This window comes from Strongylocentrotus purpuratus, unplaced genomic scaffold (genome assembly GCF_000002235.5).
Source record: "Strongylocentrotus purpuratus isolate Spur 01 unplaced genomic scaffold, Spur_5.0 spur5_scaffold_18, whole genome shotgun sequence".
Classification (NCBI taxonomy): Eukaryota; Metazoa; Echinodermata; class Echinoidea; order Camarodonta; family Strongylocentrotidae; genus Strongylocentrotus; species Strongylocentrotus purpuratus.
Window position 1 is genome coordinate 32,874,646 of NW_022145603.1, and position 13,460 is coordinate 32,888,105.

The following is a 13,460-nucleotide window of genomic DNA, read 5'->3' on the forward strand; positions in this document are numbered from 1 at the left end:
AATAATAGCCTGCACTTCCCCCTTCTCATAAATCCCCCCCTTCCCCTCGTATTAAATGCCCCTATTAAAAACTGATCGGTGCCCCTTTTCGTACAACAAATGAACATTTCCCCTTATTATTAGTGCCCCTTTTTCATTCTCATAAGTGCCCCTTTTCTTTTCACCTCAGATAATTACCCTTTAACAATGATACGTACGTGCCCCATTTTCACCTTCTGATATTTACCCGTTGTAACTTGACATGTGCTCCTTTTTTTTCTAATAAGTGTCACCCTTTTCGATAAGTGTCCCCTTTTCCTCTCATCACGTGCCCCTAATTTCCAGCTACTAAGAGCAATATCACCCAAAGCACACCCGCATTTCTAGATGTTATAATTATGGTACTTATCAAAGGTCTTTTCAGTCTTCTGTTATGATAATGTAATAAACCCATCAGGATTGGGTTTTTCTTCTTTATAATTGATGTAATTTTTCGCACTGCGACCTCACAAATCTTATTTATAAAGATAAAAAAAATATTGAAATCATCCCTGATAATCTAATCACAATATAGGGGGTATATACAAATGTTTTTTTTTTAAATATATATTTTCGCTTTGAGATTTCCCTTTGTAGGTGCCCTATTTATTTTCTCCAGAAAGTGCCCTTTTTGTTGGTGCCCCCCCCCCCCCACTTTGGAAGTCGCTCCACTGCCTCTGTTTGCACTCAATTAGTCTCAATCAATTAAAGAAATCATTAAATGAAAAATTCTAAACCAAATTGTAACAAGTAATGTATATCAGCAGAAAGTAGATAACAAGGGCTGTTTGCTGCCACCTTGTGCCCAAGATTTGAATAACTCTTCTAGCCGTTGGTCTCCAATTTCTATTCACTGAAAATGCTTCGCAAAACTCCAAAATATGTGAGGAAGAGGAAGGTGTTCAAAGGAGATCAATACCAGATATTACAGAAGAGTAACATGAATGCTGGAGAGGTGCCAGAAGAACTAACAGCTAATTCAGAAATCGAGGAAGCTTTCCCTGAATAAGTGTTTGGACAGCCCTATTTTTGGCCCTGGTCCCACATGTGAAGATCCGCGTCATTAGTGGCCCACAACTTGCAGCTGCTTTGCAAAAGGCTCACGTGTGTCTGGGAGGTATGTACTTACTATCAAACAATATTTTTAGTTTGCAAACTGTTACTTTGAGATTGTATTGCATGCTCAAGGGGTGAATGGCTCAAAAAGCCAAGTCAAATGATTAAGAATAGAGTAAAGGAGGGGGTAATCGACCATCACCAGTTTTCGGCCGATCCGTTGGATGCATGGTAAAATCCCTGTAAAATCCATCGCATAACAGCATATCATATATCCCACTGGCCACACATACCATACCATGCCAGAGTCACTGAAGAACCACATTTGCAATGGAAAATATATCCTAAAATATCACATTTTAGCGATGTAATCGGCGGTCCCGCTCCCCGAATCTGAAAAATTAAGTATCTTACGCGTGTAAGGAATATGGGTACCATAAAATGAGCTTTATTTCACGTATTTTTCAGATTTAGAGTCCGATTTTGTGTGAGTCGCAAGCTCAAAAGTATCTCATCGCATGTATTTAATCAATGCAGCCGGATACCGCAGCGCACACACGATATCTCTGTCTAATTCAGATTCCAATTTCTGATCACCGCAGAGGTAGTTTCCGGCACGGGAAGCTCCGGCTTGGGATACCTGCTCCGGCCGCTAGTGCTATAGATCAGTGGTGAAACGCATGGCGCGCTTGCTTGCTTCCTATTGACTTTGTACATGCGGCCGAAAACTGCCTCGCTAGGCCGAAAACTACCTCCGAAACAGTGAAAATTGAAATGAATGTTGTCATGGCAATTCATAATTTTTTTCTGGGATTCTTTCTTTGTTTAAATAATAATAGTATTTGCTTCATGATTTGAACAAGAAATGATAATAAATAGGAAGTAAAGAGTCCAAAAAATAGGATTTTGTCTTAAGTGGCCGAAAAACCCCTCCTTTACTTTATGGTGAATCGAAGTGGGGCCATCGGAATTGTCGTGAAATCTGTGAAAATGTGTATTTGTGTAACATACTACATGTATGTCATAACTAGCACTTTGTTATTATTTGGGGATTGTGCTTTTCAAAATATTTTCCCTGTTCCATAAAGTGTTTTGGATATCTTTTACAGGGCATCTCATTCCTCTGGAGAATTTGTCAAAGAGGAATGAGTTGAACTGCGCCATGGTCCTTGGTTGCTTCATTTGCAAGAAGGAGAGGACATTCTCTTCATCAGAAAATGAATGCGAAGGACGTGGAAAGTCTGCAGAAATAAACCGCAGAGCTACTCTGGCAGCAACGGAGGTTGGTTTGGCACGGGATAGCTTGTGCGACTTGCTGACCATCCTCGGAACAGCCCCACTAGTCGAAGCCCCTAGCTACAACAGGCACATAGCCACTTTATCTTCCTTATCCCAAGAGGTTAGTCACCAGCCTTGTTTTTTCTTCATTACATTATCTTAGCTGTACGTACATTTAATCCAAACATATTTTTATTTCTTAGTTATGGTCGATAGACAGTATAATACATGTACATCAATATCCCTTCTTGTCAAATCAAGCCGGGATGAAAATTAATGAAATCTAAATATTTGTAATAGGGTCTAATAAGTAAGGGGCCTGAGGGAACTTGAAATTTACTTGTTATTTATTACAAACCCTTTTTTTTTTGCAGACCAGTAAGGATCAGAAGAAGAAGGTGGCAGCATGCCTACGTCAAAGGGCCATGGACAAGGATCTGACCATCAGGGAAAATGATCATGTGGACGTGGCAGTGCCCTACGATGGAACATGGCATAGACGAGGTTACACATCGAATCATGGGGTGGGGGTAGTGATACCGATCGATACAGGGGAGATTGTTTGACACAGATGGTCTATCAAAATCATGTAAACAGTTTGAGTATAGAAAGGGTTGGGCCTTCAGTGTTCTCAGCCAGAGGGACCTTGATCGCCTTCAGAGACTCCAAAAATGAGCAGCAAGGCTTGTATTTTCTGCTCCTCTTCGAACTCACATACAACCTCTTTGACTTGAACTTCATTGTACATGTTTATACAATGTTTTAGAACATTTCTGTGCTGCAACTCAGTGCCTTAGTTTTTATTGTACATGTTTATATATTTTTAACTTGCCTTTCATTTTAGTCATGTTTACATACACACTATATATGACATTTTAGTTATTTAGAGGAACTAGGGTGATATATATGTGGGTATTTATTACACCTTAGTAGAATAAGTCCAAGTAATATGTGTTGCAATTATGAACTTGCCTTTCATTTGAGTTTTTATTGTACATGTTTATACAATGTTTTAGAACAATCCTGTGCTGCAACTCAGTGCCTTAGTTTTTATTGTACATGTTTATATATTTTTAACTTGCCTTTCATTTTAGTCATGTTTACGTACACACTGTATATGACATTTTAGTTGTTTCTTTTTAACTTGCCGATTATTTAGAGGAACTAGGGTGATATATATGTGGGTATTTATTACATCTTAGTAGAATAAGTCCAAGTAATATGTGTTGCAATTACGAACTTGCCTTTCATTTTAGTTTGTAGTGTACATGTTTATGTGATATATTTTTTACTTGCCTTTTATTTTAGTTTTTAGCATATGTACATGCATACAACTTTTGATATAAACCAAATACATCCTGCCACTTTCATTCAATTCATTTTTTTAATAAGCATCATGTGTGTATTGTAAGTTAACATTTAAGTTTAGATTTCTCAAAAATTCAATATATTATAGTCACCATTCTGTGTACTATAGAATGCACTACAGCCATCATTCTGCTAACCATAGATCAAGATCCAAACTACCATTCTGAATTTACCATTTCAAAATGCTACAATTAAGCATAACATTTTGTTGCGTATTTTGAATGGTAGTGAATGGTAGATGAATGGTGGCTCTATGGTAGATGAATGGTGGCTCTATGGTAGATGAATGGTGGCTCTATGGTAGATAAATGGTGGCTCTATGGTAGATGAATGGTGACTCTATGGTAGATGAATGGTGGCTCTATGGTAGATAAATGGTGGCTCTATGGTAGATGAATGGTGGCTCTATGGTAGATGAATGGTGGCTCTATGGTAGATGAATGGTGGCTCTATGGTAGATGAATGGTGGCTCTATGGTAGATGAGTGGTGACTCTATGGTAGATGAATGGTGGCTCTATGGTAGATGAGTGGTGACTCTATGGTAGATGAATGGTGGCTCTATGGTAGATGAGTGGTGACTCTATGGTAGATGAATGGTGGCTCTATGGTAGATGAATGGTGGCTCTATGGTAGATGAATGGTGGCTCTATGGTAGATGAATGGTGGCTCTATGGTAGATGAATGGTGGCTCTATGGTAGATGAATGGTGGCTTTATGGTAGATGAATGGTGGCTCTATGGTAGATGAATGATGGCTCTATGGTAGATGAATGGTGGCTCTATGGTAGATGAATGGTGGCTCTGTGGTAGATGAATGGTGGTTCTATGGTAGATGAATGGTGGCTCTATGGTAGATGAATGATGACTCTATGGTGGCTCTATGGTATATGAATGGTGGCTCTATGGTAGAATATGTAGGTGTGGCCTAATTTGAATAAATGAATAAATTTGTCCCAATTATTTTAATTAGTTCTATGGTAAATGAATGGTAGATCTATGGTAGATTTGCTATGGTGTTTGTATGGTAGCCTATGGTAGATTTGCTATGGTGTTTGTATGGTGTACCATAGAGATTTTTTTGTAAGGGCTATATTAAACAATGCCTAATCGGTGACTATTGGTTCCCCATGATCCTTTCTTTCTTATGTTAACTGAAAGCTGAGTTGATGAGATAACCACCTGTCCAGTGACCTTGTAGGGCGGTCTAATCTCTCCTTTAAATAGTACTGATAAGCTTTAAGAAATCCAAAAACCGCATTGGCTCTCAAATCCATTAGACACGCCGGCCCAGACATCTGGAACTCTTTGCCCATTGTAATAACAAACATTAGGACATTGTATTCTTTTAAGAAGGCTGTTAAAACTATGTTATTCTCTAAGTATTGATCCTGTCGTGTGTAAGTTCACTGTACTCATGTTCGTGTGTACATTGACTTTATATTCAACAATGATGTGTAATCGTCCATGACCTACCACCGTTTATCCATTCATGAATGAACCTGCATTCAATCAGCAGATGTATGAGATTTATTGTATTATTACCAACACTCCTTCTCTCTCTTTGCCATTTCTTCTCTGCAAGTCACACTCTTTTTTATTTATATTTTTATTGTTGTATCTAAGTTGAGGGCTGCGGGCAAGTCAAGCTACTATAACAAACCAGTCTGTTACAATTGGTTATCTTGCAGAAAACGTAGAGGGCGCAGTAAGCTTTTGGGGCGTAAGAGTTCAGAGCGCTATTACGGACGGACCATGCGTAAAACAGCTCTCGGAGACTATAGATAGCGGTGTTCTACGGTGATTTCGCTACTCCGACGCTGGCTCTCGTCTTGGTCAGACAGCGAACTCTCCGCTCCGCTCCAACTGACCTAAAATAAGGAAAAGGATTGGAAACGAGGAATAGAGTTTCTACAAAAGGAAATCCCTGCTTTCTACTACTTCAGAGATTAATCCAGGTTATTGGTGTCGGTGTCAACTATGATAACGTGTTGGAGAAGTTGACTTATGTTTGTATTATTAAAGTATACAGTTAAACAATCCATCGTTTCATAACGAGTTATTAGTTGAGTCTCCATAGACTGACGTAATATAACCCTGTCATAGAGAATACGCATCCAGCTATTCAAAACACCTCTCATCTCCACACCCATATACTTTGGGAAAACGGAGCCACGTCCGGGCCTCTAAACCACAAGCCAAATATAAACCGCTCGCATTAGTCAGGATGGCAAACTCTTCGTCAGATGACGGTGATAGAGGCAAGGGACAGGCCAGCCCTCCAGCATCCAGGACCCGTTCTAAGATGGAGGGCCGTGACACTACTTTGCTCATTTCTGTAGCCCTCCTGCATCTAATGTATGTTAATTACGCATTCAATATATTTGTTTAATTTCGTATATTATCTGTATAAAATTATATACACTTAAAATATTTGATCAAACCATATAATCGAAAATAATATCGCTACTGAAATTCGTTTGTCTCGCAATGTGGTCAATAAGGAATCTAAAAGATCACGACGTTTCGTGCGCTTCTGCAACACTTCGTCAGGTGATAAAAACTAATGTAAGCAAGGGTCTTTTATACTGTTCGGGAGGACCGGCGGAGCGGTCAATAATTCGATCGATAATTGGAACAATAACGCACAATGCCTATTGGTCGACGCACACGATGATCGACTAATCACCAGGCCGCTGGTTCGGTCGCTGGTTTGGCTAATGCACCAGGCCTATAAGCCAGTTCACGGTTATAGTCTGAGCATGAGCAGATAAAGGTCATTGCAGAACAAATTGTGAAATATACAGAGACAGAAGACTGGATACGTGCTCATGAAAGTTATGTAATCATTATTCATTTATGCACAAGTAGAGCACTCCATGATATACAGGTGGAAGTATTCTTTGTAAAGGGGAAACAAAGGCTAAGTATGTAGCATCTCCGTCGCTTTAGGAGTGATTATTTCAAAATGTACAAAGTAGGACCTCTTCATGTTTTGAAGATCTGTGGATATTCGGGGTCATTGCAGCCATGTGCTAACCGTGAACTGGTCTATTGGCCGACGCACAGGGTGCTCAATTTTTCAACGGGCTGCTGGCCGGGCCCGTCTGCTGAATGGAATCGACCGGTGCTGGCCGGCTGGACGGGGAGTGTCATGGCGGCGAATCGTACGCATCCAAAATTCGGGGATATCGATCCCGTTGTCTCTGTTGAAATTATTGGGATTGAGACAGATTTTGATAGCTTCTTTTACCCTCTGTGTGTACCAATGCCGTTCCTGGGAAAGGCACTGAACCCCGTCCCAGTCTGGTTGATGCTGGTTATCCCAAGCATGTGCGGCTACGGCTGAGTTGTCAGTTCGGCGGAGCCTGACGTCCATCTTATGCTCAGTGATTCTTTCTTTTATCGTACGGGCAGTTTCACCGATGTAGGATCTATCACATCCTTTACAAGGGATGTTGTACACAATGCCGTCCCGTCTATGTGGAGGAATTGGATCCTTCGGGCGTGTAAGTTGTTGACGTGGGGTGGTATCTGATCTGAAAACCGTTTGAATGCCATATGGTTCTTTAGGCGGCGCTTGAGTTGTTGGGAGACACCATCAATGTACGGCAAGACTGTAAATGTCTTGTATACCTTCTGATCCCTGGGTTTCGACGATCTATTCTTGGTATTGTGTATAAAACGGCGTGGGTAACCGTTGAGACTCAGTACACTGTGAACATGGGTCCGTTCTTTGCATGGCTGTTGTGGACTTGTCACAATGCGTGAAGCTCTGTCAAATAGACATTTCACTAGACCTATTTTCACCGATATGGGATGGTGAGAGTCAAACGCTATGTACTGGTCTGTGTGGGAGAATTCCTATAGATTGAGGTGGAGAGCCTATGGTTGTCGTGTCTAGTAATGCTATCTTCCCTTTACACTCTATCTCTGATGTGAACTGGATGGTTGGTTCAAGACTATTCATGTGTGCTTACATTAGTTTTTATCACCTGACGAAGTGTTGCAGAAGCGCACGAAACGTCGTGATCTTTTAGATTCCTTATTGACCACATTGCGAGACAAACGAATATCACTAGCGATATTATTTTCAATACTACATCCGCAATGAATAATATATTTAGCATTATTAAACCATATTATGTTCATGAAAATGTATGATGAAAAAGAGAAAAAAGTTGCAGAAACCAATAAATCAAATCAAATCAAATCAAATCAAAATCCACTGACAAAATTGCCCATTTGAGAATCTGATGTCATATTTTAAATATTCATACATTTCCTTAAAGCTGATTGATTTCTAACATTTGCTATTCTGTTTTTCTTATTTTGTTTCACTTTCATCCAAATGGACTAATTGCAGAGATAGGAATGCCCGAATTAACAATTTGCATATGACTCATGCTCCGGTGACCATTGCCCATAGGTCAATGTCGTACACTTACTGAAGTTCTAACTTTAAATATAAGTTTCAAGATCCAAATAATTTTATTTTTCATGGAAAACATAATACAATACAATTACAGTGTTATTTGCAATCATACCTAAACGTGACCCTAACTCCTTTTTACGTATAGCTTTGTTAGCATGAAACGTCTTGGTATGGAATAATGTAATCGGAGTAAAATAAATGTTTCCCAGGGAACAGGTAAAATGCCCGAGGTAAACATTGAGAGGTAAAATGTTGCATGTAAAAATGTCACATGTAAACATGTCACAGGTAAACATGTTACATGTAAAAATGTCACATGTAAACATGTCACAGGTAAACATGTCACAGGTAAACATGTCACAGGTAAACATGTCACATGTAAACATGTCACAGGTAAACATGTCACAGGTAAACATGTCAAAGGTAAAAATGTCAAGGCAAATATGTCAGAAGTTTAAAGCATTTTCCATTTGTTGGTCATTGCACCGTCAAGCGGGGAAGAAGTTAAAAAAGAAAGAGACGAATAAAGAAGAGGCGTAGGGGGGCATTGCTTGTCATCTTTAAATAGGTCTAATCACATACATATAGAAAGATATGAATTAAATATCGAATTTTGGACTCTATAAGCAATTTGAATATGGAGAATTTGCTTTTAAGTCTAGTATTTTTTTTCTGGTAGGTAGTTGCATCTTAAAGCTTAGGTGTATAGAAAAGAATTCTGATAACAAAAGATGGTGTGGCATTTTGTGAGTCTGATAATCTTCTTGTTTAAAGGGATAGTTGAGTTCTGTTTTCAGACCGCAAATGCCTTCAAAGTGCATGGTTATTGCTCTTATTCTTATCTATGACATTTCTAGTGCCCTTTTAGAACCTAAAATTTCTATGAACGGTTAATTTTAGACCACAAAATGTGTGAATTTAGCCAATACGATCATACCAATACAGCTCCATTTTTAAAAAAACACTGTGACCGTTAATTAATTTTTTAATTAAAAATAACAATACACGGTCCAGCTGGTTGTGCGTAATATAAGCAACACGAAAATGCCAACAAAAAAGATACAGCGGCATTGGCTGAAATACGACGTAAAAGCCGTTATTTCGTTTTTTTCAACGGTTTTTTTCAAATTTTTCAAAATATCCAATATTTGTGGTGGTACGAAATCGTTATATTTATGGATATTTCAGCCGTCTCTGAACCGATTTTGATCAAACAAATATGAACTTGTCATTTTAATATTATGTTCTTTCAAATTTGACACTCAGATTTTCATTATTTTTGTTTTAAATGATATTTTATTTCCTTCCTCATAATTTCATATAACAAGAAATTCACATAACAATAAATTATCAAATTAAGCAATATAAAACAAGATCTTTGATACAAGACACTTCATGAGTTACATCAATCAATGAACATAGAAAAAAAAAAAAAATCTTGCATGTAACAGTGTATAATCAAAATAACAGTAGAGGAAGGTTTAAAGTGTAGATTTTTTTGTTTTAAATGATATTTTATTTCCTTCCTCATAATTTCACATAACAGGAAATTCACATAACAAGAAATCATCAAGATAAGCAATATAAAACAAGATCTTTGATACAAGACATTTCATAAGTTACATCAATCAATGAACATAGAAAAAAAAGGGGGAAAAAAGTCTTGCATGTAACAGTGTATAATCAAAATAACAGTAGAGGAAGGTTTAAAGTTACATATTACCATCCTATCACAACACTCTCACACCCCCCCCCCCCCCCCTCTAGCCCACCCACACCACACCCCCTTTCACACACATAAACAACCATGCAAACACAAACACACACTGCATGCAACCTGTTCCCTCAACTCACACCAAACAAATTCTTCACCCCCCCCCCCCCCCCCCCTTCACGCCGACACACACGCTGCATGCAACCTGTTCCGGTTTGTCCACCTGTACACGAGAGAGAATTAATAATACTACTACTAATAATAATACCCACATCCATTAAAGTAAAAATGCATCGATTTGTTCCCATTTCTGTAAGTGCATCCCCAGTTTCTCCTTTTTGAAGGCTATTTTGTATTCCTCGTCTTTGTAATTTTTAAGCATATGTACTGTTTTCTGTACAGATGGCAAAGTTCCTTTTTTTTTCTAGAAATAAAAATGATATACTTTACTAAAAATATGATACAATTTATTACAAATATTCTAGCAGTATTGCCGGATATTCCCATAAATATGGGTTTTCAATCATCAATGTCAATTTCGATTAAATGTAACTTTTGAATTACCTCCTGCCATAATCTTTTAACTTTAAGACAATCTAAAAATAAATGTTGGTATGTCTCTACTTCTAGTCTACAAAAGGAACAAAAATGGTCTGACTCAAAACCAAATTTAAAGAGCTCTCTTTTCGTATATACAGCCCCTTGTCATTATTTGTATTGAAACTCTCCATGTTTATTACAAAGCATTGCACATTTTATCCTTGTGAATGTTTTTTTCAACTCCGTCATTCCAAGATCAAATTGACAGTTGCCATCTGTAACATGTAATGTATACTCTTTTTGAAGGTCTTCAATGAAGTAATCATATACCCGCCTAGATTTTATATCACATAGTTTCTGTAAACGTCCAAATATCATCAATTCTATTTCAAAATTTTCAGTGTCCACTTCCATAAAATCACTTTGTATCCATTCGTTTTTTTATTGCTGAAAGGATATTTTGAATTCTAAGCAAGCTTTTAGTTGCAAAACCCAAATTTAAAAAATGTAAGATCGGTTTTAAATGACCTCTAACAATTATTTCTGATGCTTGAAGTATACCTTTTTGTAATAGTTCGACATCAAAAAATGTTTTATTGCTGAGACATATACACTTATTGCTAAATATAATCGGATTATTCTTATTTTCTCCAAAGTGTCTGCATTTGTCTAATTTTTGCCATGCCTTCAACATGTCTTTATAAAAAGATGGTATACCCTTCAAGTCCATTTTATTTATATCATAATTACAAAGAAATATAATTCGACCCCCCAGTGATCTGAAAAAGTGGTCAAAGGTTACTTTCCAACCTGAATACTTTTCTCTATGGAGCAACCGTTTGATCCACATTATTCTCTGAGTCTTGATAAATATCTTAAAATTCGTTACTCTGAGTCCCCCAGCGCAGTAATCTTGATATAATATTTTCCGTTTTATTCTGTCTCTCCCTCCCCAAATAAAATTAAAAGAAATCTTTTCGATTTTTTCAAAAATGTTTTGTGGGACTGTCATAAGAGACGAAACATAATTTAGTTTTGAAAATACATATATCTTCAACAATTTAATTTTGCCAAACATCGTTAAATCTCGTTGCTTCCACCAACCGATTAGTCTTTTGATTTTGCTCAAAATTTCCTCATAGTTCATTATCTTACAAAAAAATTATTTTGTATAGCGCCCTCTGCAACAGAACTCAACTATCCCTTTAAGCTTCAGCAATTCATTATAGTTATGGAGTCAAGACGGCTTTCTCCTTCTTCTCCTTTTGGTCCTCCTTCTTCTTGCAAGGGCCGGCATAACTAAGATTTTGGTCCTTTAACGCTGGTCTTCACAAGACCTGTTCTCTATCTTCTTCTGTTTTCATACTCTGAAATAAATGTAATTTCTACATTGCAATTATACATTATTTGTTTTCGATTGAATAAACTCTGACTTTTTAACTATTCTGTTTGAAAGTATAGTTAGGGCAAGAATATGAACGAGTTTGCATATAGGACAACAAGCTGTTGTTTTTTCTTCTAAAAGAAAATATCAACAAACGGCGAGCTAATTATTTAAAGCACCAGACGAAGCTTCCCATGTTAATTTTGTCACTAAAGTAACATGCTGCCCTCTTGTGGAGTTGATTTAGAATGTCATACTTTGTGTCATTTCTCCCTGACAATCCATTACAGAAAAACAAGATTTGGGGCATGATTAACCTAGTGCCGTGTAGAAAATACTGTTTTTAGTCTCCTTGTAACACCTGGGTTATGTTTCGTCTTCATTAACAACTAAATTTTATGTCGCTCAAACTGCCGAAAACTCGAAAGCATCTGAGGGCTCTACTCTGCCCCTGGATCCTATCCGGAAATGCCCGTGCGTTTTGCATAATTTGGCTGCAAATGTTCAAAGTAGTTTTTCTTCACCAAACAAACATTTTCAGCCAAAACATTTTATATAAAATGCATACAAACAATGGTTTGCCCCTATGATATAGACCTACGATTTTCGCACATTTGATCAAAGTTGACATTTTCCTATGGAATCCATGATTAAACATAATTGTGAACACCGTTTCCCTGTTGGAGCAATTTATGTACTTTACTATCATGTAAGCAATGCAGGCACTAATTTCTAAAAGTACAATAGTCTGGCTTTTATTCTGGAATTTAACTCCGGAGAGCTTTGTTGGAAGTGTTGAATAGCAGGTAAAATAAATATCTTCATCGTTTTGCTCGAATAATAAATATACATCATTGGCGGATACAGGGAGCAGGATGCACCTGCTTATAGCCCCCCCCCCCCCCAACATAAAAAAGAACGAAACTAAAATGGGGATTAAAATAATAAAAAGATGAGTTGATGATGACCATTTATAATTGTATTTTATTTGTTTATAGTTTGCTTGATTTTTGGACTTAAGACCACCACCCCCCCCCACCCTATCCTGAATCCAACACCAGGAGAGACATCATAATAAAAATGATTAATGGGATATAGACCACTTTGCATTCTATTAACAAAACTGTGGCAAACTGAAATATCTTGATTGTATAATTCCTCTTGTTTCTCTCTAATATCACTTAAAGAACTCTTAATGCAAATTTGGTCCAGATTATTTGCTATTACGAATATACACGACTTTATAAAGGGAATGATACAAAATAATATAACTTAATACGTTAAATCATAACATAAATGCCATACCTGATTTTTTAATATCTTGAATCCATTAGTTGTTGAGAATTGTGACAAACTTAAATTAGTTGACATTTATAGGTGGTGAAAATATCTTTATAATGCTACCAAAATACTACAGATATGTTAATAATTTCCTTTAAAGGGATCCGGTAACTTTGTCTCAGATTCTGAAACAAAATTCTGGATTTAGCTCATGATGCAATGATAATTATAAACCTTTAGGTCAGTCAGGAACACCATGACTTTTACAAGCCGATCGCCTGTCTGATTATCAAGATATTTATGATTGGAATTACAAATTTTGAAAGCCGTTCCCCTGGACGGTTTTCATACCACTACAGTCTATTGGGGAAAACGAGTATGGTAAAACT

The 13,460-nt window shown here is 37.4% G+C and overlaps 1 protein-coding gene across 1 annotated transcript; it reads left to right on the forward strand.

Annotated features, from left to right (window-relative positions):
* Positions 1-863: 863 nt before the first annotated feature.
* Positions 864-3,727, forward strand: LOC115925578. The gene is made up of 3 exons (XM_030989721.1): positions 864-1,135; positions 2,184-2,473; positions 2,727-3,727. The coding sequence occupies exons 2-3, from the start codon at positions 2,237-2,239 to the stop codon at positions 2,916-2,918; spliced, it is 429 nt and encodes a 142-aa protein (XP_030845581.1). The 5' UTR covers positions 864-1,135; positions 2,184-2,236; the 3' UTR covers positions 2,919-3,727.
* Positions 3,728-13,460: the final 9,733 nt, after the last annotated feature.